At 52.4% G+C, this 24815-nt stretch overlaps 7 protein-coding genes across 7 annotated transcripts; 5 read left to right on the forward strand and 2 right to left on the reverse strand.

Moving 5' to 3' along the window:
* Window positions 1–1414: 1414 nt before the first annotated feature.
* Window positions 1415–2243, forward strand: LRP88_05969 (uncharacterized protein; the record flags this gene model as incomplete). Its single annotated transcript, XM_083242511.1, has 2 exons — window positions 1415–1819; window positions 1872–2243. The coding sequence occupies 2 exons, from the start codon at window positions 1415–1417 to the stop codon at window positions 2241–2243; spliced, it is 777 nt and encodes a 258-aa protein (XP_083101447.1).
* Window positions 2244–2805: 562 nt separating this feature from the next.
* Window positions 2806–5424, forward strand: LRP88_05970 (uncharacterized protein; the record flags this gene model as incomplete). Its single annotated transcript, XM_083242512.1, has 15 exons — window positions 2806–2854; window positions 3001–3009; window positions 3061–3107; window positions 3165–3173; window positions 3222–3243; window positions 3297–3347; window positions 3409–3415; window positions 3488–3577; window positions 3636–3784; window positions 3836–3843; window positions 3898–4010; window positions 4060–4138; window positions 4187–4502; window positions 4570–4731; window positions 4829–5424. 15 exons carry the CDS (start codon window positions 2806–2808, stop codon window positions 5422–5424), a joined length of 1707 nt encoding a protein of 568 aa, XP_083101448.1.
* Window positions 5425–6550: 1126 nt separating this feature from the next.
* On the forward strand, window positions 6551–7535 carry LRP88_05971 (PQ-loop repeat-containing protein; the record flags this gene model as incomplete). Its single annotated transcript, XM_083242513.1, has 3 exons — window positions 6551–6729; window positions 6795–7013; window positions 7070–7535. The coding sequence occupies 3 exons, from the start codon at window positions 6551–6553 to the stop codon at window positions 7533–7535; spliced, it is 864 nt and encodes a 287-aa protein (XP_083101449.1).
* Window positions 7536–9263: 1728 nt separating this feature from the next.
* On the forward strand, window positions 9264–10491 carry LRP88_05972 (uncharacterized protein; the record flags this gene model as incomplete). The annotated part of the gene is made up of 3 exons (XM_083242514.1): window positions 9264–9369; window positions 9477–9653; window positions 9746–10491. 3 exons carry the CDS (start codon window positions 9264–9266, stop codon window positions 10489–10491), a joined length of 1029 nt encoding a protein of 342 aa, XP_083101450.1.
* Window positions 10492–11148: 657 nt separating this feature from the next.
* On the reverse strand, window positions 11149–13173 carry LRP88_05973 (methylenetetrahydrofolate reductase (NAD(P)H) MET12; the record flags this gene model as incomplete). The annotated part of the gene is made up of 1 exon (XM_083242515.1): window positions 11149–13173. The coding sequence occupies one exon, from the start codon at window positions 13171–13173 to the stop codon at window positions 11149–11151; it is 2025 nt and encodes a 674-aa protein (XP_083101451.1).
* Window positions 13174–13877: 704 nt separating this feature from the next.
* On the forward strand, window positions 13878–16782 carry LRP88_05974 (leucine--tRNA ligase NAM2; the record flags this gene model as incomplete). Its single annotated transcript, XM_083242516.1, has 2 exons — window positions 13878–14357; window positions 14410–16782. The coding sequence occupies 2 exons, from the start codon at window positions 13878–13880 to the stop codon at window positions 16780–16782; spliced, it is 2853 nt and encodes a 950-aa protein (XP_083101452.1).
* Window positions 16783–21412: 4630 nt separating this feature from the next.
* LRP88_05975 (cystinosin-like protein ERS1) lies at window positions 21413–22492 on the reverse strand (the record flags this gene model as incomplete). The annotated part of the gene is made up of 2 exons (XM_083242517.1): window positions 21413–22086; window positions 22339–22492. 2 exons carry the CDS (start codon window positions 22490–22492, stop codon window positions 21413–21415), a joined length of 828 nt encoding a protein of 275 aa, XP_083101453.1.
* Window positions 22493–24815: the final 2323 nt, after the last annotated feature.

Consider the following 24815-nt stretch of genomic DNA (forward strand, 5'->3'; position numbering starts at 1 on the left):
TGATCCTCATCCACTGCTCAAGGGCTCTTCGTCCTGGTACACTCTGCGACTCAGCTGCAAGTAGATTGGTATGGTAAATTACCACGCCTTAATCACATAATAATGTAATACAACTAAAACGAGAGTGATGCCCTAAGATATACAAAACATAACTTCGGCGAGGACAACTTGCACGTGGTGGTTCAAGATAGGTCGGAGCCTATCCGCTATGACGAAGGAAGCACACCCGAGTGTAGCTATGAATGGAGTCAAGAGTGATTAAAAGGAACTAGCCGTCTTCATATGTGGTTATAATAGCGGTAGTAATGCTTGTACTGGGCAACCTGATTGGGGTTTCTTGAAACCCACGGTGTAATCCTGAAGTTGAGACTTGGGATATTATCGTAGACAACAAAGAAAGTGAATGGCTACGGAGCGCGAGACTATGCTAAGATAACCTATATTACTGCTTCTTATGATCTCAAAAAGCTGGCGCCGCCAAGAGTTGCCGCCTATCTGGCCGTGTTTATTACCGCTCATATAGACTAAGCATAGGGGCTTGTGATGGTTCTCCTAGCTACCTAGTTATATACCCTCAGGTAGAATTGAACTATATAAATAGAAAGATGACTGGAACTGCCATTGCTGTATTGCTTGAACATATGCCAGTGTGACCTAATTACGACGTGAAGTTGCGCAATTCCTTAGAGGTTACATCTTAGGTGGAAGTAGCGCGTAGGAGTAGAGGAGACATGATCAACATCTTAATTACAGCACTAGACGACACATAAAGCGTTGTATGCGCAATACGGCGATGGAGGGGAGGCAGTGCTCCAACTTGGTGTGTTTCTATGTGTACTTGCACAAGTGCCCATCTCGTCCAAGCTCCGTTATAGCATATTTTGGGCAGATACAACTATGCTGTATACCGAAGAGATGAGACTATAAAAGCCAAGTTAAAGTGACTGTATGAAGACTGAACTATAGGCTGTTGACGTTGAGTAAAAGTGTTGGTCCTTCCGTAACAGTCAACTAGCAGCGCTTCAAGTATTCCATTTAATAATAGAAGTACTCGTATACTTGCCACTGTTCGATTACTGAACCACAATCCGTGCCATGTAAGCAGAAATGCCCATATATGGATACCACTGCGACATGCAGCCGTGATATATCGGGATCGTCGCATCCGCGTGTCGCCGGGAGGTCCGGATCTCGGTGGGGCCCACGGAGCATGATTATCGGAGCGGATTTCGGTTTTCGGACCAGGCAAATCCGCTCAAGCGTCATATCCGAATCCGAGCGCTCCTGAACCAACGTCACCAACCGCCCGGACTTTGGCAACGACGACGGTGCAGATTCCGGATCACAGCTAGATATTTAATACTCAGCGCCAAGCAAACTGTTATCGATATTATAGTACTGCAGATTCCTCAATATGGATAGTATCACCATGACGTCTCACTTCCAATCTCTATTCCAGCGCGTTGCTCGCAATCAACGTGTTGTTGCTACGGCCCTGGCAGCAACTTTTATCGGAGTTCCCATGCTACGAGCTGCGGTCCTCGACTACCGCGAGTACATCAAGATTGGACCTGGCGGCGTCCCCTACAACGTCTTTGGGTGGCTCATCCAGCTGTGCCTGCGACCCATCACCAAGGAACCGTTTCACACGAGCTGCTATGATGGCGCAAGGGCGATCAAGGAGGCCGGGCCAAATGCTAGCTCGGCGTTTTTGAGTGGAGATGATGTTCCTGTGCGCCGTTCGCCGAGGCCAGAGGTAGGCAGATGGACGGTTCCTAGTCGTCAGTTGACGGACCTAGGGGATGAAGAGGTGAAGAAGGCGAGTATTCCCCAGAACTTTTGACAACACATAAGAGATAACAACTACACAGCGCTATCATGAATTCCTGGAATCTCTGGTATCATCATCCCCCTCTCAGCTTAAGATCGCCCAATCCTTCGCAGAAGGCCGCGGCCCAGCGCTCTTCATCGCCTCAGACGGTCCCCTGCATCCAGTGGCCTGGTGGGCGAGGAAAGAGATCACGCACATGCACGCCAGCGACGGGTCTATGCACCTCAACTTGGCACCCAAGGACGCCAAGCTGGTGCTGGAGAGAGGCTGGGGACAGCGGCATCCGCTGAGCGGGAGGATGCTATACACCGGGCTCCTCATGATTTATGCGCCGAGGGGGGAGGAGGAGCTGGAGGTTGTGAAGAGGATCACCAAGGCTAGTATACGGTTTATGCTTGGAGAGGAGGCTTGATGGGTAAGTATCGGGACGTTCTGAATGATGAATGACCATGGATTCGGTATGTTTGGTCTACTGTATACTGTGTACTATCGGTGCTAGGGTTCTATCAGGGTTATCAGAGTGATCATTGGCTTCATGAGCGTTATCTTATATTTGTACTTCTATAACTAGCAATGTCTACTCTGTTAACATTATCCCAAGTCGAAGAATAATTGCTCATATCTTCTCTCAGACGTTAGAGATCAGGCACATTATGAGATCAGGTGCTTGTGCCAAGGCAAACTTGTAGTTTGAGTTGTGGAAAGACACACCGCAAGCAACGTAATTGGCTCCAACTCAATTGAAGTCAATCAATGCGTCCAATGCTAAAGAAAAAAGACTCGGCTTAAAGGCAGACCACGTGGGAATTAGCTGGGTTGTGAATCGATAAGGTACCGTGTGCATGACGGGCGCATACTGTGCAGGGGTTGGTCATTCGCCGGATCGGCGGGGCACCAACTGGTTCACGCCGAGAGCAGGCGCAAGCATTTCACCATCTACCACGTTAATTCAGCCTCTGGAACGAGTCGTCAAGATGAAGTACGTGCTGGTGAGCGGCGGTGTCATCAGTGGCATTGGAAAAGGTGTGTCCTTTATCTTTGTTATTCCCCTTCTGAGCCCGTCGCATTGCGACTCATCATGAACTTTGCGCCGGAAGATCAGGTTCTTTGAATTCTCTCGAATTTTTCACCTCTCGTCTCGTGATATCACTGACATGGTGTATCTATAGGAATAATCGGTACGAAAACGCTAGCTCTCTTGGTTCTATCTCCTGACTGACCCCATTGAGCTTCCTCCGCTGGACTTCTACTCAAGACGGCAGGACTCAAAGTCACGGTATGGGAGCGATATCCCTGACAGTGCACGCTCAAGTGCTGACGAAATGATTTATAGGCAATCAAGGTATACGGAGATCTTGATCCGAGTTAGTTGGAGTTACTGACCCTCTAGATTGACCCGTACCTGAACCAAGGTATGGCCCATGACTCAGAATGTAACAGGAACTGTCAACTCACTTGGATGTAGACGCTGGAACCTTAGGACCACTCGAACATGGCGAGTGTTTTGTTCTCAAAGGTAACTCTTGTCCCTGGCCATCTAAACCGCCGACTTATAAGCTGACTGAACCACAATGTAGATGGAGGGTATGTTGGCGCATCCGACACCATGCGACTCGCCGTCACCAGCCATTGATCTCATATACTGACTAAATTAAGAGAGTCTGACCTCGATCTGGGCAACTACGAGCGCTACCTCGGCCTCAATTTGACAAAAGAGAGCAACATCACCACCGGCAAGATCTACAAGTTGGTCAACCTACCCCCTACCGTTCAAGCTTCGCACTGACATGGAGCCTTTGTCAAGGGCTGTTCTTGAGCGCGAGCGGAGAGGTGACTACCTAGGCCGAACCGTTCAGGTCGTCCCTCACGTCGTGAACGAAATTATGGACTGGGTTGAGCGCGTAGCAAAGATCCCGGTTGACGAGAGTGGTGAAGAGCCCGACGTCTGTATTGGTATGTTCTAATGGCTTTTGAAACAAGTACCAATACTGACTCGTCTATTAGTTGAATTGGTATCTCCTCGTGCTTCTGCTACTGGTTAACCAGTCTCCCTAACTTGGATACAGGGCGGCACCGTCGGTGACATCGAGAGCATGCCCTTTGTCGAGGCCTTGACCCAATTTCGACATAAAGTGGGAAGGGGCAACTTTATTAACATCCATGTGTCATATGTGCCCATGTGAGAGCTCCGCTGGGTGTTGTCTAGAGCGAGAACTGATGGCGTCCAGTATCCACGGAGAGGAAAAGACCAAGCCCACGCAACACGCCATCAAGACGATGCGAAGCGCTGGCTTGATCCCAGACTTGGTAGGCATCAACACAACTTGCCGAGTCCATGGTTAATCTCTTGTACAGATTGCATGCCGCTGCGAGCGTGCCCTCCATAATGCCACAGTCGACAAGATTGCCCGAAGCTGCCAGGTCGAGAACGAGCAGGTCATCACGGTCCGGGATATCGAGTCCATCTATCAAGTCCCCCAGCTTCTGGAGGAACAGGGCCTGCGGGATCGTCTTGCTGAGGGGTTGATGCTGGATGAGCTGACTCTCCCCGAGGCCGTGGCCAAGCAAGGATCGGACTTGTGGGCTTTGTGGAAGAAGACGGTTGCTATCAAGCCAGGTCTGGAGCCGGTGGATATTGCCTTGGTTGGCAAGTACACTGCGCTTCCTGATAGTAGGTCCCTCTGTTTTCGTTATTGACTGCAGAACTTGGTGATAATTTCTAACCATGAATGTGTTAGGCTACCTTTCTGTGCTCAAAGCCTTGGAGCATTCGGCTATGCGATGCAACCGGAAACTCAACCTCGTATGGATTGACGCGGACCATCTCGAAGATGCTATGTTGGAGGGCGACTCACCCAAATATCACAAGGCCTGGTCACAGCTTACAGCTGCTGCTGGTGGTGAGTAGCAAGCGTCTTTCTATCCCTTGCTGATTCTGTTGCGAGATTCTTCACCCAAGACCAAACTTGCATTGTTCTGATTGCTAACTCTTCCTAGTCTTGGTCCCAGGAGGATTCGGAGTCCGATCCAGCGAAGGCCTCATCAAGACGGCACAATGGGCCCGTGAGCACAAGGTCCCATTCTTGGGCATCTGCCTGGGAATGCAGCTAGCGGTTGTGGAAGCGGCGAGAAATCTGTGCGGTTACAAGGATGCCACTTCGGAGGAGTTTGACGCAGTTGCCCAGCACCGCGTCGTCATCTTCATGCCCGAATCGTCCAAGGAGGTCATGGGCGGTACGATGCGGCTCGGCGAGAAGAAGACGCTCTTTACTCCCGACAGTAAATGGAGCAAGCTTCGTGCCTTGTACGGTGATGCTGAGACGATGAGTGAGCGGCATAGGCATCGTTATGAGGTGAACCCGGACTACATCGATGAGCTTGAGAAGGCGGGACTTTGCTTCATCGGTAAGGACGAGACTGGAAAGCGGATGGAGGTTGTTGAGATCAAGGACCATCCCTTCTTTGTTGGCGTTCAGGCTCACCCGGAATTTACGTCTCGAGTTGTGAGCCCTTCGTTGACGTATCTTGGTTTTGTTGCTGCTAGCGCGGGGTGTCTTGAAGAGATCACCAAGGAGCAGCAGAGCCGGCAGTAGAGTGAAGGTGTGGTTCAGTGGTGAACTGGAGTTTACGGATTAGATAGACTGTTGGAAGTTGCAAAGTGTAGAGAGTGTTTAACTACAAATTAGATATTGTTTGTGTGTTTGGTTAACATGGTGGTTGACAAACAACCATGGTCTATTGATGGTCCTAGATAGGAAAAGAGTCACGTGTGGTTGTCGTCAACTGTCTCGGACAAAGGGTTCACTCAGTTCCAGTTCCAGTTCCATGTGCCAGTTGATCCCTGTTTCTCTGAGTGAACCACTGTAAAAGATACGGTATCAGCTCCGCAGCAATTTCCGCCGTTTACCGACGTGATGATGACAAAACAACAGGGGTCTGGAGGTGTACTTTTCGAGTATAGGGCTTATCGTGGCAAAGGGCATCTAAAAGCCACGACTTGCGTGTTACGAACTGATGATAAAAATGGAACTGAGAAAAAAGGAGAAAGGGCATTCTACGTGTCTTCAGCTGGAATGAACCAATCCGGTCTGAGCATCAAGCCCGGAATGGGAACAGGATTCCCAAGCGAACGGATCGACGGCATGAGAATGTGGGAATTTGTCGAGATTCCCATTGGATTGAAGAGTGCAAGTGGCTGCGGCTCAAGTGCCGTAGGGTCGATCCCATCATCTCCCGGCCCGTCCACTGAAAGGGGGCGCTCACACTCGAGAGTTTCAGCGGGCTCGACCCCCAAGGTTTCAGCGGAGAGAAAGCTTGGCTTACAGGGCGTGAGATGCTTAGCCTTCCATCCATTCAGCGCTCGGGCCCCACAGCCCGTATTAATTTCTTCCAGAATCTCTGGCTCTTCTCCTTTACCCCCTGCGCCCGCCTCGACGCCTCACCAACTTTAGACCTTTTTGCATCTCCATTCTTGTCTCTCCCTCTTCTTCTTCTTCACCGTGTCTCTCTCTTCGTGTCTCGTCTTGCACATCTCGGGCCATCACTTCTTTCATTGAACCAGACGAAACTTGCCCTTTCCGGCCCGGAGGACGGTTGTCGTTATCGTTTTGAGTCGTTTTATCTCCGTCCGCGTCCTCCGCTTTCATCTTCGACCCTTGACTGTCCCCCCATCGATAAACATCCATTGCGCCTGCTAGCCTTGCAGGAAACGCCGTCGAAATGCAGCAAGACATCATGGCTTGGTTCATGGAGCTGACGGCCTGGGTGGCGCCTTTCTTCATCGTCATGTCGCCCGTCCTGTCCTACAGCGACCAGATCATCTCCATGTACCGGAACAAGACGAGCGCCGGCTTCTCCCTGGATATCCCCCTCATCATGCTCGTCGCGTCCCTGCTGAGGTTGGATCTTTCCCTTTCTCCTTCGGCGCGACACGTGGCTGACCCGCGCTTCTCGGAATCTGCAGGATCTTTTACTGGCCCCATGCCCAATACGATACGAGCCTCCTCCTGCAGTCGCTGCTCATGATTATTGTCCAAGTCGTCCTGCTCAAGGTTGCGCTCGACTACCGCCCGCCCCCGCCCACCAAGGGCGGAGAGGCCGGCCTCCCCTTTGCCGGCGGGGACGACACTCTATTTGGCTTCCAGCGCCCTTATAACTTTTGGCAGTGGCGGTCACCCAGAAGGTTGGTGTCTTCTCCGGGATCCTCGGATGAGTACTGGGGAACTAATTGATAAATAGGTACTGGCATGCCATCATGTACTTCGCCGGTGCCCTCTTCGTTCTCGAGTTGCTCCTCTCTCAGATTCCCGGACTCTACGGTGCTTACGCAAACGCCATTGGATGTATTGGACTCGGTGTGGAGGCGACGCTTCCCATCCCTCAGATTCTGGTCAACTACCGATCCAAGTCGTCAGCTGGCCTGCGACTGTCGGTTCTGGCGGCGTGGATCGGCGGCGACACGATGAAGCTGTTCTGGTTCTTCACGGCAAAGACGGCGATCCCGTGGTCATTCAAGATCTCTGGCATGTTCCAGGCGTCGTGCGACTTCTTCCTTGGGTTCCAGTACCTCTTGTACAACAGCCGCGAGGTGCAGACGACAGTCAAGGAGCACCCGATGAAGGAGTGGACGACGCGGAGCCACAGCAGGAGCCTCACCCCGACGCGACACGCGGGGCCGTTTATGGAATCGGAGCAGACCGAGTAGGCGCCTCTCCAGGGTCCTAATCAATTATAGACGATGTAATGACATGGTGATGGTAGTTTTGGTGTGCGATACCAAGAGAGAGCTGCGACAGTGACGAGCCGTCAGAACAGCCATCCTTTACGACCACGATAAGGGAGACGAAAGGATGAGGAAGAGATGGAACAAGAGTGAGGTGCTGATGCCGAGTCAAGCATTGGAGGGTTACAAAGACGGCGCTGAGGACGTCGACTCAAGAACAGTCGAGTCGAGCTGATCGGAGCCGGAGCCGAGGTGACATCTATCTCGGACCGGCCAGGAATTCATTGTCTTGACTCGGCTGCTCCGGTCAAGTTGAAGCTCCACAATTCGGGGCAATCCTTGAACGATTGCCGGGTCTTGGCTCCATCCTGATCTTGGCTCTCGAGTCTTGGCTTGTTTCTGAAACAAGCACTAGCAAAGTGTCACCACCACCATCAGCACCACCACGCGACCGCCGTTACTTGTTGTTAGCGGGGTACCTACCACAAGGAACTAGATATAGATGTTTAGACATTCGCCATCACACACGAAGCGAGACATAAAGTATATAATTAATCACAAGCATAATTAATATTTAAATATGTGCATTTTGTTCCTTGGCCTTGCTTTCCGTCTTTGTCCTGACCTGTTCGTGATCCTTCACCAAGTCACGCACTATCTGAATCTCACCATCTCATGCTAAGAGATTCCCAGCCACCAGACTTTGTCTCCTGGCTTGACTTGTCTTTGTGAAGCACTCCTAATATAGAGAACCATTCCAAACAGCGCACTATCATCTCAAGCTGTCTTTCGCTGTCTGGCTCTTTCCGCTCCTTCCGCTGTCTGTTGTCGTCATCCCAAAGTGGCCAAAGTGGCCCGTGTTCCCGCCCCGTCTCGAGACTCCAACGGACTGAAACAGCCAAAAACAACCTCAATTCTCAATATCAAGTATTTCTTACGTCAACACGACACAAACAACCATATCCTATAGAGTTTTATTATTACTTAGACTTCTGGGTATTTCGCTGCTGGTAAACGGCAGCAAGGCTGCTCTCGCTGTGGCTGTTTGCTTTTTCGAGGCACACCCCGCGTCGCCCAGCAACTAGAACCGCCAGCCGCAACTCGAGACCTTTAACGGCTATCCAGCCTCACGGAGGCCATCGAGTATAGTCTTAAACTCCTTAGGTGAGTATACTATTCCCAGAATTTCGTCCATCTCTTTTACACCGTCCGTGAATCATCTTCGGTTTGCCCTAAGTAGGGCAGGCCTTCATCCACATTCTTCAACCTCGCTCTCATCCACAACACAGGAAACAATAACTCCTTCACAAAACCGCACACGCTCATTCACCTTTTAAACAGGCGTTCAGCTCGGGCAGCTCTATTTCGTTTGTTCTATCTACGTCATAGACGTTCACTCTTATTCATTCTCACTACTCAAGTCAAGTTTCGTTTCCTTGCGTCGCCTCTTTACCTTTTCTTCTCCTTCACACCCCGCGAGATCGTCAACTCGTCAAACACATCGCGCGTTCTCGACGATCTTATTTCCCTTTGAGGTCAGTATTGTTTTCGCGTTTGAGACTTCGCGATACCCTTTGCTTGCCTCTATCGCGTGTTTCCTATCTCATCTTTCAACACTTCTCTTTCACTCACATCCTTCATCCCGGCCAAAGCTGAGCCTGCAGCTACCATCTCTCAGCCATCGCTAACAGCATCACCAGGCAGATCACTATGGCCCCCGCAAACTCCAAGGCAAACTACAAGACCTACGAGGCCCAGGCCCGTATGGTCCGCGCCATCGTCGCAGCGCACCCCGAAGTCAAGTGGAACTACAAGGGTAAGAAGCATACTTCTCTCATATTCTTCTTCACATCTCCATATCCCCTTCCTGCGTGAAAAACCCATTTCAGAGGATTGACCCTTTTGTTTTCTCTTGTGCCGCAGAAATTGTCGCCTGCTACGGCTCCGACATGACTGAGCATGCCCTGAACCACCGCTTCCGTCGCGTGCGTGCCCAGGCAAGCATCATCTCCGAAGCCCGCGCCCGCAGTCTTGACATCAAGGAACTTTCCACCGACGAGAACATCCTCCCTGCCACACAGGGAGCCATCGACAAGAACAGTACGGCTTTTCCTCTAGCCCCTGCTCTCATGTCTTACACTCACCTATCTCACTACTCATGTGGCTCCTTACTAACTCAACTTGTTTCTTAGACATTGCCAAGTACTTTGGTCAGTCTACTGCGGATGGCATCCAGTTCCAGTTCCGCACCATCAAGAAGGACGCTGAGGCCCTCCGTCAGACCGCTAACGACGGCGGTGACGTGGCCAACTGCCTCTCCCTCGGTGTCGGCTCAAACCTCGCCCCTGGTACGCCCTCCAAGCCTACCCCGTCTCGAAGCCAGCCCGGCAGCCGCTCCGGCAAGGGAGCCAAGCGCAAGGTCGCCGTCGCCCCCGTCTCGAGCCCCATCAAGCGATCTCTCTCCGACGACGAGGGCGAGGATGATGAGCTCAACTTTGACGAGATGGACGTCACCCCTTCGAAGCGCGCCAAGACTACCGGACGCGGTCCTGCCCGTGGAACGACGCCCTCCCGCTCTGCTGCCGTCAAGGCCGCCGCTACCATCGCCGAAGCCGCACAGCAGCAGCCCCTGAGCAGCGGGTCGTCCCCCGAAGAGATACCCGCTCCCGTTGTCGCGCCCATCGCGGCCCCGGTTCTCACTCATCCTGCCCCTCCTCCCAACACCATCCGTCCCCAGTCCCTCTTTGGCGACGTTGAGCGCAAGCCCCAGCCTCAGCAGCCCCGCGGCTTCATGACTAACCATGGTTCTGGCATGAGCTTCATGGGTGCTACCACGCCTTGGCCTGAGCTCAGCAGCTTCTCCAACAACAACAGCAGCTTCATCAACCACGATGATCTGCGCTACATGAACTTTGATGACGGCGAAGGAGAGATCTAGATCTCGTTCCGTTCATCTGAACCACACTAAATGATCTGAGTGGTGAAATCTGTTTCGAGTACTCTTGAGTATCGACAACACGCACCATTCAGATCGAGCCACGACAACTGTATTATACAGTAACCCCCCGGAGAAAGAACAACAGCCCCGCGTACCGTATTAATTCTTGGCAAAACAAAACATCATGGCTATCTCGACATTTCGCCCTGGCATCTCAACAAACGATGATGCCCTTTCACTTCTGCGACATGGCCAACTCGCCCCCTTTTCGCAGATACCCAACAAAGGACACACAAAGGGGTCCTTTTTCATTCATTCGTCTTCTACGTCTCATTTTCCCTCACGACAGCGGTTTATATACCAGGATCTCTCACAAGGTCTACAAAGTGCGAGCGCGGTTCTTTTATTTCTTGGGCGGTTTTATCAACGTCTTCCCCTCACGATCTATCTATGATTGACTGTGGAAGGCCATGGGAATGAAAAACTCACGGGGCGTGTATGGGAATTAGCTAGCTAATCAACACCAATCAACAAACGAATCGAGTCTCGACGTGACGTGACATAATTCTCACAACGCCACTAATGTGCGACAGACTGTACTTTTTACTGTTTTGCATTACTAGACGTGTAACCTTGTGCTACAACCCCCCTCACCAATCAACTAGAAAGGACCTGCCATAGAGCATCCTTCTCCACAAAGTCGTGATGAATCAGGTTAACCAGCCAGTACTCGTCCTTGATGCCGCTCAGGAGCTTCTCGCTGTCCGACCCCCGTCCGTACACCTTGGCCCACTCCCCCCAGATGCCAAACGCCTCCTCGCACCAAGCTCGGAAACTCACCTCCTCGATAATCGTCGGCGTGATGATCTCCTTGCCCGGGAACACGCCCCAGGTCACCGCGTTGGTGCTCGGTCCCGCCCCCGAGGACCCGTCCACGTGACCGCCCTTGTCCGACGACACAAAGTCTCCCTTTGCGTTGCCGGCGTAGAAGCACACCGAGTCGCATAGCTCTGATGAGTTGAGCTTCTCCTTGAGCACGCTCCATTCAGAAGCAGGGATGAAGAACTCAACAAAGGACTTCTGGAACACGAAGCCGTTGGGTGGGCCCCAGCCAAATGTGCCATCGCTAGACCGGAGGCCGTTGACGGCGGGCTGCGAGGCGACAGTCCACCAGCCCTTTTGGTTAAGCCGCAGGAGATGGGGCTGGATCGTTGAACTCTCTGCGAGCAGCTCCTCCTCGCTCCAGGGAATGGCTGAAAGCTGGCCCTGAATGTGCTTGACGAAGAGGTCGTTGATATCCTGCCGTGTCTTGGGGTGACCCCAGAGCTTGACTGCCTGCGTGATGGACATGTGGAGGCTTACACCGTAGCCGTCAATCTCACCGTAAGCCGGAGAACGGGCGTCACCGAAACGACCGTTGGGGAAGTCATCCCACGTAGCCTCACGGCCTAGAACGCCTTCACCCTCCGAGATGGCCAGAGTGTTGGCGCGGGTGTTGATGGCTTCGGCGCGCACGCCGGCCTCTTGTCCAGTGGCCTCCCATTCGGGATGTGTGGCTGGCCGGTCACCCACAATGACTCGGTTGTGAGGATCTGAGCCGACTGATGAGTGTCGCCTCGAGGCCCGAGAACGAGAGTGGCTTCCAGAGCGTAGGTTGGAACTACCGTTGACCTGGAGGGCGGGGATGGGGATAGCCTCATCCACCACAAGCGCTTCCTCATCCTCTGGAGGCTCAGGGATGAGGTTTGTTCGCTCGAGGATAAAGGACACGGCCTTTTCAAGATTGAGCGTATAAAAGTGGAAGCCCTTGGGACCTGGCGTCTTGCTCTTGATATCCTTGACCTTCTCCACGAGCTCACTAACAATATCCACACCAACCATCTTGACCCGTTCATCATCTCCCTTGACGGCATTAAGACGGTCGAGGATATCACCGGGAATTTGGGCGTGGCTTAGTTTCGTTGTGCGCTTGATCATCTGGTAGCTCTGAATCGGCATGAGACCAGGAATAATAGGCAAGGTCTTGAAGGCACCGCTGGGGTGATCGCGGAGGGTATTCTCGAAGTGCTCATAGGCCTTGATATCGAAGAAAAGCTGGGTCATGATGAAATCGGCGCCGGCTTCAACCTTCTGGACAAGGTAAGGAAGATCATGCTCCAAGCTCTGACCCAGGGGGTGACTCTCCTCTGCGTGTCCCTCGGGGTATGCCGCAACACCGATACAGAAGTAGTCGCCATGAGTCTTGCGGATGTACTTGACCAAGTCAGCCGCCCAATTGAAGTCCTGGCCGCCGTCATCCTCTGAGTCGTCTGGGTCGCGATATTCTTCCCTTCGAGGAGGGTCTCCCCGTAGAGCCAGAATGTTCCTGATTCCCAATGCCTTTGCATCCTCCAGCGCCTTGTCGATAAGCTTCCTGCTCATATTGGTGCATGTCAAGTGGAGACATGTTGTAAGCCCCAGCTCCCTCTGACATAACTCAGCCAACTCCAGCGACTTCTGAGAGGTGCTGCCGCCGGCGCCCCAAGTTACGTTGACAAAAAGCGGTCGCAGGGCCCGCTCCATACGATGAAGACGGTCTCGAAGGTTGGAGAAACCCATAGCAGTCTTGGGAGGGAAGAACTCGAGAGAGAAGTAGCTGCCATCAGCCGGCAGAGCCGCGATGCGGTCCGTGATCCTGTCCATTGCGGCGGTGAAAGCTACTACTATCGTAGAAGGCGTCTCTGAGGCTTCGAGTTGGGTATGATGTCGGACGTCGGTGCTGCAGTTGGGCGGATATCGTCGGTGGGGGTTGTTTTGTTCGAGTCAAAGCCTCGACGGAGTTCAAAGGCTAAGATAGTGCGGGGATCGAGGAAGGAGGATCCGAACCTCTCTTATATGAAATCGTATGGCTTCTCCTCCGACAAGATCCTCAGTCCAAAGGGGATATCTCGGGAAACAAGAAGGCTGACTTCCTCTGGCTCGGTTTTCATTTGGAGGGGATGGGATGGATGGACGAGTTTTGTTTGGCGGGGCATCTCTGATAGCGGGGTTCAGAACTGGAAAGCACGGCCTGGGTTGTCGCTGTCGGCTTTCAGCGTCCGTTCTGAGTTTGGCGCCTGCCCGGGAAAGAGCCATGACGCACCGATTCCCGTCCAGGTTGCCAGCGCGGTACCTGGGGCCGGGTATCATGCAGGGCCCATTTGCGCCCATTGGATACTGTGACCCAAGTACCGGCATGGCCCGAGCTCTGATTTTTTGCACTGGACAATCGCGTGGTTGATACCCTCTCTTCCCTTGCTCAGTTCAACTCTACCAGTGTAAACTCCTACACTGCTCGGCTTCTCCCTTCCATTGATGCTCCCTCGCATCATGCCGACGCTCCAATGCCGTTGCTGCACGGAAGGCTCATGAGCTACGCCGCGGCTCGGCGCGCTTTGCCGGCTATATCGAACTCTATCCGGAGCGCCACCCGGCCGCGTTTAACGACACTTCAGACGACAACTCTTGGGACAGTCTCGCGACGATGGTACGCTGTCGATCTTACTACCTTGGATGAGAAGTGGCGAAAGAGATGGGAGGAATCCGAAAAGGCTGAGGATGCTGCTCAAGCCAAGGACAAGCACTATGTCCTGCCCATGTTCCCGTACCCCTCCGGAACACTCCACCTGGGTCACCTGCGCGTATACACCATTGCCGATGTCGTCGCTCGATTTCGAACGTTGAAGGGTGATAAGGTGATGCTACCAATGGGCTGGGATGCTTTCGGCCTTCCTGCTGAGAATGCCGCCCTCGAACGAGGCATTGCTCCGGGAACTTGGACAACAAGCAATATGGCCAAGATGAAGGAGCAATTGGAGGTCATGAATGGAAGCTGGGATTGGAATCGCGTGCGTTTGGTCCGTCATGCCGCATAACCAATGTAAGACTGACAATTATTAGGAACTGGCAACCTGCGACCCCAAGTTCTATAAACACACCCAGAAGCTCTTCCTAATGCTATACGAACGAGGACTTGCCTACCAGGCCGAAGCTGAGGTCAATTGGGACCCTGTCGATAAGACTGTGCTGGCGAATGAGCAGGTGGATGCCAATGGCTGCTCATGGAGATCTGGTGCCAAGGTCGAGAAGAGACAACTCAAGCAGTGGTTCTTCCGCATATCCGAGTTCCGTGAAGCTCTCCTCGAGGAGTTGGATGCCCTAGCCAAAGAAGACGCTTGGCCGGAACGAGTTCTGGCTCAGCAAAAGAACTGGTTGGGTAAATCGATGGGTGCTTCTGTCAAGTTCCCTGTCTTGGCCATGGGCCATGATATCCATGCTGCTATCGAAGTCTTTACGACCCGCCCCGATACTCTGTTCGGTGTGCAGTACATAGCTCTTGCAGCCAGTCACCCGATCGTAGCTCAGCTCTCAAAGGCAGACCCTGAGCTACAGGCCTTCCTCGACACAATACCTGGACTGCCCCCAGACTCCAAGGTTGGCTATCTGTTGCCTCACGTGCGGGCTATTAACCCGCTTGCCTACCATGAGGATACCCCAGATGCCACCAAAGTCTCACTTCCAGTCTACGTGGCGCCCTATGTCTTGGGCGACTACGGCGAGGGTGCTGTTATGGGCGTTCCTGGCCATGACCTGCGAGATCATGCCTTCTGGAAGGAGCATCATTATGACCAGCCTGTCCGTCAAGTCCTCTGTGCCTCGGAGGATGAGACGACGACGGCCATGAAGAACGAGCCCTTTGTTGACCATGGAATCATGACAGAGCATAGCGGCTCGTTCAAGGGGAAGCATTCCGTTGCTGCTGGAGAGGAAATCATCAAGTTACTCGAAGGAGCAGAGCTTGCAAAAACTGTTGAGAAATGGCGTCTGCGAGATTGGCTCATCAGTCGCCAGCGCTACTGGGGCACGCCAATCCCTATTGTTCACTGTGATTCGTGTGGCCCCGTGGCTGTTCCTGACGAGCAGCTTCCTGTGGAACTACCTGAGGTTGACTGGGCTTCGTTCCGCAGTGGAAATCCTTTAGAGGCGACTCCTGAGTTTGTCAACACGACCTGTCCCAAGTGTGACGGCCCTGCTCGGAGAGACACCGACACCATGGACACGTTTGTCGACTCGAGCTGGTACTACGCCCGTTTCACAGACCCTCATAACGAAGAGCAACCATTGTCTCCCGAAGCTGGCAAGACTCTTCCCGTTGATACATACATCGGCGGTATTGAGCATGCCATTCTTCATCTACTATACGCCCGCTTCATCTACAAGTTCCTCGCCTCTACACCACTTCTCCCCCAGTACTCTGAGGAGACGTCCCATACTGCTGAGCCATTCAAGCGTCTGATCACGCAAGGTATGGTCCACGGCAAGACTTATATCGACCCTGCAAATGGTCGCTTCCTCAAACCCGATGAGGTCGACCTGTCAGACCCAACCCAGCCCAAGGTGGTCTCTTCTGGGCAGCTGGCCACCATATCGTATGAGAAGATGTCCAAGTCCAAGCACAACGGCGTGGACCCTGTTGGCTTTATCTCTCAGTATGGCGCTGATGCTACCCGAGCACACATGCTCTTCCAGGCACCAGTTGGGGACGTCCTCAACTGGGATGAGGCCAAGATCTCAGGTGTCACTCGTTGGCTCCAGCGATTACACGATCAGATCGTGTCCATCGCTGCTGAGCCCGTCTCCGACACAATGTCTCCTCAAGAATACTTGACTGACAAGCACGGACGTCTTGGGTCGTTGTCTGCAAAGGAGCTTGCGCAGTGGGATGCTGAGGCAGCCATCTGGCGTGAGGTGCAGCGCACCATTGCTTCGGTCACAACGTCATATGAGGAGGTTTACTCTCTCAACACAATCGTCTCGGATCTTATGATCCTTACCAACAACCTTGTCGAGAATTCAACGGCCAGCCCAATTATTAGACGCGAGGCCGCGCAGGCCATCATTTCCATGATGGCGCCTATAACGCCGGCCTTCGCCGAAGAATGTTGGGCTACTCTTCATCCCTCCGCGACTACCTCTATGTTCCACTCAACTACTTTCCCCGTGCCAGACTCTTCTCTGACTGAGCTCGTACGGCCACGGGTGCAGGAATGTGCTGTTCAGGTCAATGGCAAGGTGCGTGGAGTGGTAAAGATCCCTCCACCGCCAGCCGATCTCTCTGGCGACGCGCTTCGCGACTGGATGGTGAAGGAGATTCTCGAAAAAACTGGCGAGGGAGCCGCGCGCTTCTCCAAGGGGCCATATGACCTGCGTTCCGCGAAGAGGGCCATTCCCGTGAGGGGCGGCAAAACCATCAATTTTGTGCTGGGGAAGTAATCCCATCAGCCACGTATTCGTATATTGTGATGACTAGACTACCTAGATGACAATAGACATGAGGAGATACCCGACTCTAAGCATGAGGTGCCTGCGGCCAGTGATGGCATCTTGAAGTTTGATATTACCAAGCATTTATAGTTCTCGGCGGCCATATTTTGGCATAGCGATGTTCGGAGGCCGGGTTTGACGAAGATGCCCCTCACCGAAGACCGGGTGAGGGGTATCACGGTGTTGTGCCCCTGAGTGGGCATGATATGCCTGTCATGGATGTGCTTGAATCTGAAAATGAGGCCAGATTCGCCATCGACGAGGACCTTTTTGGTACCCAAACACAGTTTCGGCAATCTCGTTGCTTTATATTTGCACTGCCACCCTCGGAGCTTCTAAAAACCCCCGTCTCGTGGTGGTCAAGAAACTATACGGCCTCTCTCTCGGCGATGCACTGCACCCCGCAAGACCTTGTGGGATGAAACGGCGACCCTCTTGTTGGATAATTGATCTCCGCCACACGGACTTCAGCGTGCTAGACTTTCGGCTGCTCTCCAAGTTTTCTTCCCCTTTTGATTGTGTATGAAGAGGTTATACGGTTGAGTCTTATACACTAACAGTTGGTCCCAACCGCGTGTGTTGGCAAGTTAAGCTCTTTTTCAGCTCATTGGCGATCATTCTTTGCCTCTTGCTACCTCCACGGTGAGTGAATCCCGAGATAACCCCGCTCTTCAACAAACCACAGTGGTGTTTTCACGATACGCCGGAACTCTCGAAGATCTCACCCCGGGGCTACACCTTTGTTACACCGACTCCGGACGTAAAGGAAGATATTAATGGCAATGTGTCCTTGATGAACGCGGTATATAGGCTAAGCGGAATCCCTCTCTGACGGGTCTCTTCTCATTATACACATTACGAACATACATTCATTACTTGGCATCTATTCAAGCTACTTACACTCGCTTGGTATTGCATTCTTTGCTTTTGAACACTTTTTTTTACTTGATTTACCCTTAGACAGGGCTTCGTTCATCATTATTATCCACTCTTTAATTACAGCATACGACCGGTCAGCACTATACTGCTCATCATGTCACATTCGTTTGGCATCCATCCTTTCAGACTGAATCTACAGGCTTTCGTCAACACTTCAGACCAAACCGACAGATCTCAGTCAGTAAAATGCACCTCCCAGCGCAACAGAGAGTGGGGTCGGCATCTTTACAACCTGGCATTCACAACCCACACTCCCTTGGCATCACATATCGCATGCTGTGAGCTCCTTTACGGGTCAATTACAGTCTAGCACATCAACAGCATCTCATCTCGCTCTCACAAACAAAATCATTTTTTTGCAATGGCATTTCCCCGGGATCTTCGATCGACACATGCAGCTCTTGGACACGTCACATTGGAACTGCGATCAGGACACACAAACCCGGGGACAACAACGACGCAATCTACACGATTTTTGTATAAAGGATTGCTGTACATAACGGCAATCCTTACAATGGCAATCGAACTAGGCATCTTTAGCCCTTGGCTTCAGGGGCAATCTAGGATTTGTCAGAAGGGATGAGGAGCTCTTGTTTGACTTTTCGACTACGTTCTTGGCTTGACGGTCTGGACTGGCCATTTTTGGCGTTTGATGCGTTGGAGGAGTCAGTGTTGTGGGAAGGTCTTGCGTATGGAAAGGTGACTGCTCCATGTGTTGGGCTTTTCGTCGGCGGTTGTTTTGTTTGGACAACCATCGACGGACGACAATCGACCACCGGACAACCCAAGGAAGAGGAGGATGGCGACTGAGAGCGGGAAATACCAGAGGAAACCGACCCAAGTTGGACGCCAACAACTGGCCTGGACGAGGTCATGGACTGCCATGAGATAAGGGGAACGTCGACCAGCTTCGACCTTCATCCCTTGGCGAGGCAGTACCGAAGACGAAGAGGCATGGAGGAAAGGACCACCTCTTTTCCTCCCATCTGGTCAGAATGCTATGGTGTTACCAACAACACGGCTGCGGATGACCAGGTGGATTGGGGCACTATGGCAGCCCGATGAAGACCGACCAATCGTCATTCTCGCAACTTACGTATGACTCTCCCAGATCCTGCACATTTGGATTCAAGCTTCTTGTCGTCCCTACACATTTGGGATCGAACTCGTTGTTGTTTCCTACCTATTTGGATCTGAGCTTGTCATCTAGGAACTGCGAGTGTCCAAGCAATACGCTTCACAACAGCGTTGTTGCAGGACTGAGATGCTGGTCCTGGTGTTCTGGCCTATTCAGCCATGGCTTTTCATCCTGGACCTGGGCAAGACTTTGTCTCCTTCTCCCTAGTCATCGTCTTGATGGAGGTGTTTTTCGCGGTTGGGTGTAGTCCCAATGTCATCTTTGTGCGTTTTGGACAACGATGGGAGCAACTTGGTGGCCATGGCGCCTCGAGCACTTTGCAATTCAGCTACAAGCAGGGAGCTGCGACAGCAACGAAATCTGAATACGGCAGAAGAGTATCGGGTACTCTTCTTCGATCAGATCGGATTGCGACGGACGGCGACTTTGCTCTTCTCGTACTTTTTCTGCAAGGAGTTACAACATGGTTGAAGAAACGACGGGTGGAGATGGAAGAAAGGGGATGCTCCTTGGAGAGAGGGATGTTTCTTGAAAAGAAGGATGTGTCTTGGGGAAGGGAATGTGCCTTGAAGAGGAGAATGTGTTTTGAAGAGGGGGGATATGGGACCGAAACCTGTTTGAAAGCTTGCGAATGCAACGGAGGGTTGACGACAGGCACACGCATGAGGTGAGGCGATTCCACGCTCCTCTACAGACAGGATTTGAGAGGTCGGCTGGACAAGAACGAGGCACAACAACGAGGAACAAACTTGACCGGATAGCTGTTTGCATACAGCAATCTGGGCAGTGGCGATGTGAACGCTTGATATTGATCAGGCGTTACCACATATGTCTTCTTTATTCCTCGGTGCCTTGCTCTACCAGACTGACGAGTCATTTCACTCCTGGGGTAACGGGGTCTGGAGTTGTTCTTGACTTGGGGACAGGCAGAGGCGAGGACAAGATTCTTTCCTGGGGCTAGCTCGAGTTTTGCAACAGCTCTACACCAGCCCGTGAATGCGTTTGCAGGGTAATGGTTTTGGAGAGGAAAGATCTACAGCACAGACGACAATCTGGTTGCTGAAATAGCCATATATTAGCATTTAGTTCGAATCTATTTTGTGTTTAGTTAACCTTGTTCTCTCACTCGTAGAAGAGACCGCCTCCGTGACCATATTTAACGTGAATACAGACTATGCTCTTGATTCGTTATCCCGCAGAGGTTTGTGGCTATAAATAGACGGCCAATCAGGAAGTTGCGACAAGGGTCAAGAGACCCGCCAGGTTTTGACAATTTGCAGAGTCGATTTGCGTGTAAAATTCAGTGAAGAGCCTAGGTATATATAATACAACATCTACTCACCATATAACAAAAATCCAAACTGGTATAATCGATAGCATAGCTTAGTCTCACCTGCGTGACTATGTGGAGTAGGCCGTTCGGGGGTGGCTGGTCCTGGTTCGACCCCAGGGTTTGGACTTGCTTCCTTCTTGTGTAGGGTTTGTGAGAGAACATCCGCGGCCACTCGATGAAAGAAGCTTCATCCCGTGCACAAGTTAAACTGTAAGTTTAAGAAATCACATTCCAAGAATTGCATGCTGTGAGTCCTGGTGGCTTGGTCAAAAAGGCTCCATGAGCCCGGCGAGAAAAGTCACGACATGCCCTTTGAGAGATCGCACCGGCGAGGCACCTGATCTGTACAACCCTTGCAGCTTGTCAGCGACACCTCCTTGACTGTATTGTTGTATCGGATAAGCGGGCACATTCTTTCGTCTGGGGATATTGTGAGGGAACTTGGGGGAAGACATCTGATACGGTAAGAAAGTGGTTGGTGAGTTGTATACGAGGCCTTCTATTACGAGATAAGCGACATACCATCATGACGGTCATGTCCGAGTGATACGTCATATGGAGGCTCCTCTCAAACAAAACAAAACATTAGCTAGCGAAGGAAGAGACTGGATATTGACAGACATGACATTCAGCTTCTTCTAGATCTAATTACCTTCCCAATGAGAACAACTTCCTGACCTGGCTTGGATGGCAGCTTACCCCAACATCAATATTGTGACCGAAAACATGGGGATCAGCATGAGAATACCCATTTCCAATTGACATGAGGCCTGCCATGGGAATTGGCAAGTTACATGCGTTAGGAGGGTGTAAGCCCTTGCCTTGCTATTGGCTGACCAAGTACAACACCATCAAACAAAACTGGTTCGGCCAGGCACAAGAGGCCAGCTGAATTGCTTCAGCTGCGGGATTACGCGTCTTGGCATTAAATATGATCAATTCATTTGCTAAAACTTGACTGTTATACCGCCCAAATCTAGATACCGCCTGTGCGCCACCGCTTTCCAGGTTGCCGTTGTAACTGATACATCCATGTATGTAAATCTTATTGGGAGGGTACCCAAACGCTCAAATGACAGGTTAAATAATGGTTGGGCATGTCTGACAATACGCCCGTGTAAATGGTATCTTCTATCATAGGTAAATGATCGAATCAACAGAGAAGCTTACTACACCCTCCGCTCCTCGTCATCCAGTAACCTCTCGCCTTCCGCATGCGCATGATGGGGCTTGTTGCGATACAACACGTAGTGCTGGGTGATGAAGATGCTGTCGTAGATCATGCTGATGTTGCCGAGCGCAAACTTGACCGGGTTGCCCGTGATGCCGCTCCAGTCACGCTGCTGGTAGCTGTCAATGGCCTGCTGGCTGACGCTCAGGACGCCACCCGTCAGATCGAGCAGGATCTGCGAGATGCTCCAGCCCTCGGTGCTCTGGTTGTTGTAGTTGGCGACAATCTGGGGCGTGTACTTGATCAAAGTCACGATAAGCTTGACATAGCCGATGGCATACACAATGTCCAAGGCGACCCAATCGTAGAGAGGATCGTTTCCAGCCGAGGCGGTAACAATGACACACGTCAGGACGACCCCTGTGATACAGCCGGCGGCTACCCCAAGGATGAAGCGGCTGGGGCGATTCCCGGGGCTTGGGGTAAAGTTCCACAGGGAGGAGAACAGGTACTGGGAGACGGTGATGATGGACAGGATCAGAGCGTGGAGAGCAAACGTGATGTCGTTGAACTGGACGGTGGGCTCGAGGCCGCGGTGACGGGCAGCATACTGGGCACGGATCTCAGGGGAGTAGTAGAAGGCCAGGTTGGAGACAAAGTACGCGAGGAAGCCTGTGACAGAATCGTCGTGGTCAGCAAACTTGAAGCGACGTCGGAGGGGTTGCAGAGCTGAGTGAGGATCCCCTGGCTAAGAGACCAACGGGGTTCATGAACGTGGCGGTGATCAGGCCCAGGGTGCCGGGGCGGCAGGGCAACAGAGCCGCGGGCCGGGGGGCGTGAGATGACAATCATGCCATGGGGGGGGATAAGAGGCAGAGGGCGCGTGGGATGGGATGGTAGACGGGCGCGCGGTTGGGCACTCACCGAGCACGTTGATGAAGGGAAAGTCGACAGTGGTGCCGCTGGTGGAGCGTCGACGCCAGTTGAGCAAGGCCTGGGGATAGAAGGAGGCGCTCCAGGCGAGGAAGTAGACCCAGCCGAAGACGCCCGAGAGAAAGGTGAGCAACCCGTCGGCCATGGTCTGGTCTTGTTTTATTGTTTGCTTTCTACGGGGGGGTAGAGACGCGATGAGAGACCGGGGTAAGAAACGAAAGAAAGGCGGAGACCGGATAAGGCCAGATAAAGATACAAAGAGAGGAATTGAAAGAGCGGAGAGAAAGAAAAACGGCGACGTAGAGTCGTTGGTGGTGATGATGATGTTGCTCGTGGAAGATCGTGTGACTGGTTAAAGGAGAGCTCATGTGCTGGACGCCGCAGCTGATGCAATCGCGGTACGTACCTTATTTTCCCCTTCCCTTGCGCCATCGCTAGCCGCCTTTCCCCTTACGGTAAAGGGGGCAAACTCGACGTGGCGCCGCCGCGGGAAGTGGGAGTTAGGGCCCTGAGGCTGACCTGCCAGAAGCCCGGAAAGTGCCTGCAGCTGTGGCTGGCGCAGGTGCCGAGCTGTGGCTGCATGGACCAATCAGACCTTGCCGATCGATCAGGTGGGGGTCCTGTCGAATCGAAGGGGATGTTTTGCCAAATCTTGGATGTTGTGTGTTTGTTGCACATGCTTTTGACGTCGTGAAAGCATCAATAAATTGAATGTGTTGTCATGATGCATAAAAGATCGGGTAGAGCAGGAAAGCAGTGATACAAGATCTACGACGCCTGTGCGAAGCGAGAAATGATGCAGACGCAACAAATGGACACTCTACCTTCAATCTCAGCCATCGTGATGGGATAATACGGCTAGGCAGCCATACGGGAAAGATCCGGTCAGCTCGAGCCCGATGTTATTTCGACTAGAGCAAGACACGGGTATCAAAATTCGAATCCATGGCTTCTGGAACAAATATTTGCTAGGACCCAAGCTAATAAACCCAACAAGCAAAAGCATAGACATGGACGAACATGCACACCACGGGAATTGTCCGAGGCGCCCTGTCGTTGTTCGGTATACCCTCACCGCTGCGGATCCCTGTTCTGACTTACACGCCCCTTTCCAATCTTCGAAATTCCTTCACCTTGAGCTTGTCGCCGGTCGCCAGCGGTGTGCTCAGAGCCGCAAGTTCGATCAGGCCAGCCACGACAAAAGCACGCCAGAAGCAAAAGGGGACCAGGGAAAAAAAGAGTGGGGGGCTCACAGCATCGGAACAGGCCGGACGAACTGGCGACCGTCACGGGATATTTTCTTTTCTGGTTCGTCTCCGTTTCACTTTCACACTGAAAAAAAAGACTGTAGATACTCGGATCCGAAGTGGACTTTTTTTTCCTTTCGTTTCTAGAACGGATGTGACTCTTTAAAAAGGCTTTCTGCCGGTATCGCCATGCCGTGCTGTGCCCGAACTATCTCCGCCCCGCTTCTCAATTGAATGATACACGTCAACTTGGAATAGAATCACGGGAACAGACCGAGAGAGAGGCTGATGGGAATAGAATCAGGATACGAGCTCGCGCGATACGTTTGTTTTGATGCGACACGGCCTTGGGCCTCCGTTAAAGGCGGGACCCCCTTTCTTCCTCAACGTCATGACGATGGACAGACAGAACCAGGTTTCATCACCCATGGATTAATTGTCAATTAACAGAAACAGCATGATTTAATTCTTCACCGACACACCTAACCTCTCACCTCACCTCACTTGTGTCTGCTTCACCTGTCGGCGCCCAACGGGAGACGGAGGCTAGATTAGAGCTTTGATCAAGGGAGCCAGCCCGATAGCACACCCTGTCAGAGGAGAGTGGGTATGCCTTCATCGACAGGGCTGGGCTGGGCTGGCTGGGCCTGGCCTGCCCCTGGCGGCCGTTCCGGGACGGCCTTTGCTCGGCACCGGGACGGTACTTGTCACCTTACGCAGGCTACCTCACCTCACCTTGCCTTGGGTTGCGCCGCGTTGCGTGTGTGTGTGCAGCAGACAGATATGGCTGCAGCATGACTGCGAGATGCAACCATCCATGCAGGAAGCGCAGCGCAGCCAGGCGGCTACCGACACTCACACAGCCTGACCCGTATCACTGGCGTGTCTAACAAACAGAGTTGTCGATATCCACACTGCTGTTCTAGGCAATTAATGGATCACAGAGATAGCAAAAACAGCCCGTTCTATTCCCTTTGACCCAGGGCCCGGCATTCGGCATCGTCAGTTCCAGGCCCCAGGGTCTTAAGAAACAGGTCATGATCGTACACGCCCCCCATGGGCGGATATCCACCCATGTTGCGCAATTCAGGGCAGCATTTGCTATTTGCTGTTACTTCCATCATGTTTTTTCTTCTACGGCCCTTTATCTCTTTTTACTGATCGACCCAATCATCCACGGTCGCACGACAACCCACCGCGAGTCAGCTTATCTGACGCCGG

The sequence above is a fragment of the Fusarium phalaenopsidis genome (assembly GCF_050370095.1).
Source record: "Fusarium phalaenopsidis strain FUZ10S chromosome Unknown contig_32296, whole genome shotgun sequence".
Lineage (NCBI taxonomy): Eukaryota > Fungi > Ascomycota > Sordariomycetes > Hypocreales > Nectriaceae > Fusarium > Fusarium phalaenopsidis.